This window comes from Chiloscyllium plagiosum, chromosome 6, assembly GCF_004010195.1.
Source record: "Chiloscyllium plagiosum isolate BGI_BamShark_2017 chromosome 6, ASM401019v2, whole genome shotgun sequence".
Classification (NCBI taxonomy): domain Eukaryota; kingdom Metazoa; phylum Chordata; class Chondrichthyes; order Orectolobiformes; family Hemiscylliidae; genus Chiloscyllium; species Chiloscyllium plagiosum.
The window spans coordinates 121,691,802-121,693,963 of record NC_057715.1 but is presented as its reverse complement, the minus strand read 5'-3'; the positions used below and the strand labels follow the sequence as shown (position 1 = coordinate 121,693,963).

The window sequence follows — 2,162 nt, the reverse complement described above, 5'->3', positions numbered from 1 at the left end:
TCGGCTATCCTAACAAGGGCTTTTATTTAATTGAGATTACAAACCTGGCTGGTCCGGGGCCCCTTAGGAGAGGAATCCCGCACGAATACGGGTTTTATTACATCTGATGTTAACACATTCCGAGCATGTAAGAGACTTAAATATACACTCTGGTTAGTTGTAGGTTAGATTAGTAGATAGTTGAGTTTTTTTTCTTTTTCGGTATTTTTTTTTTCTTTTGTTAAATTTTGGCTATTGTATATTTGATTTAATTGTATATCAATGTTTATATTTGAGAGTTTTGTTTATCTTTGTAAACTTGTTAAAATGTTAAATTTCTAATAAAAATATCTATAAAAAAAAGTTTCAGTTTTCTGATTATCCAATAGGAACACATCAGCTGTGAGCTCTCCAATCTGTGAAATGTTTATTTAAGTTAATTGCGTTTTTCATGGAGAAAAATACTTTTGAGCATTTGAGTTCCAAAGAAGACTCAAACCACTAACTCTGTATATCACTCCACAGATGCTATCAGACTTGAATTTTTCTAGAAACTTTCTGCTTTTAATTCAGATCTTCAACATCTTTGTTTTTATTTTGCTAGCTGATGCCTGTTGTCTTGTGACAATTAAATCACTGTGATATTGAGGGCATTAAAGCTTTCACTGCACGTTGTGGTTTTAAGTTTCATGAGTTTGATAATATTCAGGGTATTTATGACTTTTTCTAATTTAACTTTTGTGTGAGTCCAAATATTCGAGAAGGTAGTGTTACTATGTGACTTCATTACCTAATAAAGGAATTAGTGAGAGTAAGTAGCTTTCAAAAATTAATGAGCAGACTTCAAGGGGACCCCATGAATAAATTTATTTTATGTTGAGTTGTTCTAATTTACTTTTTCAGTAGATAAAGACAAAGTCACAAAATGTGAACATTTTGTCTTGAATGCTAAAGAGGGTTTTAAAAAACCCATCACTTTTTGCTAATGGCTTCAATCCAGATTGCAGTGGCAAAGCTTCCAATGTTAAATTATATTGTCAACCAAAACAGCAATGTTGGTACCTACCGTCTGCACAAGATTTTGCTTAATATCTTCTCCTAAATCTTCAGGTAGTCCAGTCTCTGGAACAATTGTTAAAGGACACATTAGTAGGTTAGAACATTTATCATTCTTGTTATGCTCTTTCTACAAATATGTACATTCAACATGAAAGTTGTACAAGTACTAGTCACCAAACTCTTGCTAACTTCAGGGAAACAAGGTAATAGTACAGCAATGTCACTCAAACAGCACTGTTTTAATTCCCCCTCATTTCTTTCAATTTTCAGAGTTAAAATCTCCAGAGAGATGAGTAGCTTTTACAAAAAGATCCAAACTTCTAGTTGCTAGCTGACCAAATGACATGGCAAAATTTAATGCTTTAAAACCTTTGCTGTAACAAATGGCTATAAAAATAAGATTGACAAAACACTTAATCTAGGTTATTTATTTTTTAAACTACAGAAAGTAGAATTTCCCCTATCTCCTCATCACCCATAAGACCATAAGACATAGGAGCGGAAGTAAGGCCATTCGGCCCATCAAGTCCATTCAATCATGGCTGATGGACATTTCAACTCCACTTACCCGCATTCTCCCCGTAGCCCTTAATTCCTTGTGACATCAAGAATTTATCAATTTCTGCCTTGAAGACATTTAGCGTCCCAGCCTCCACTGCATTCTGTGGCAATGAATTCCACAGGCCCACCACTCTCTGGCTGAAGAAATGTCTCCGAATTTCCGTTCTGAATTTAACCCCTCTAATTCTAAGGCTGTGTCCACGGGTCCTAGTCTCCTCGCCTAACGGAAACAAGTTCCTAGCGTCCACCCTTTCCAAGCCATGTATTATCTTGTAAGCTTCTATTAGATCTCCCCTTAATCTTCGAAACTCCAGTGAATACAATCCCAGGATCCTCAGCCATTCCTCATATGTTAGACCTACCATTCCAGGGATCATCAGTGTGAATCTCCGCTGGACACGCTCCAGTGCCAATATGTCCTTCTTGAGGTGTGGGGATTAAAACTGGACACAGTACTCCAAATGGGGCCCAACCAGAGCTTTATAAAGTCTCAGTAGCACAACAGTGCTTTTATATTCCAACCCCCTTGAGATAATTGACAACATTGCATTCGCCTTCTTAAT

General features: G+C 36.5%; 1 protein-coding gene across 1 annotated transcript in view; it reads right to left on the bottom strand.

Moving 5' to 3' along the window:
- LOC122551102 (dynein axonemal heavy chain 10-like) overlaps positions 1 to 2,162 on the bottom strand; it is a gene marked incomplete at its 3' end in the record, with an annotated part of 49,409 nt that overhangs the window by 41,113 nt on the left and 6,134 nt on the right. The window contains exon 3 of the mRNA XM_043692747.1: positions 1,046 to 1,101. Coding sequence (XP_043548682.1) covers positions 1,046 to 1,101 — 56 coding nt within the window. The remainder of the gene's footprint in view (positions 1 to 1,045; positions 1,102 to 2,162) is intronic.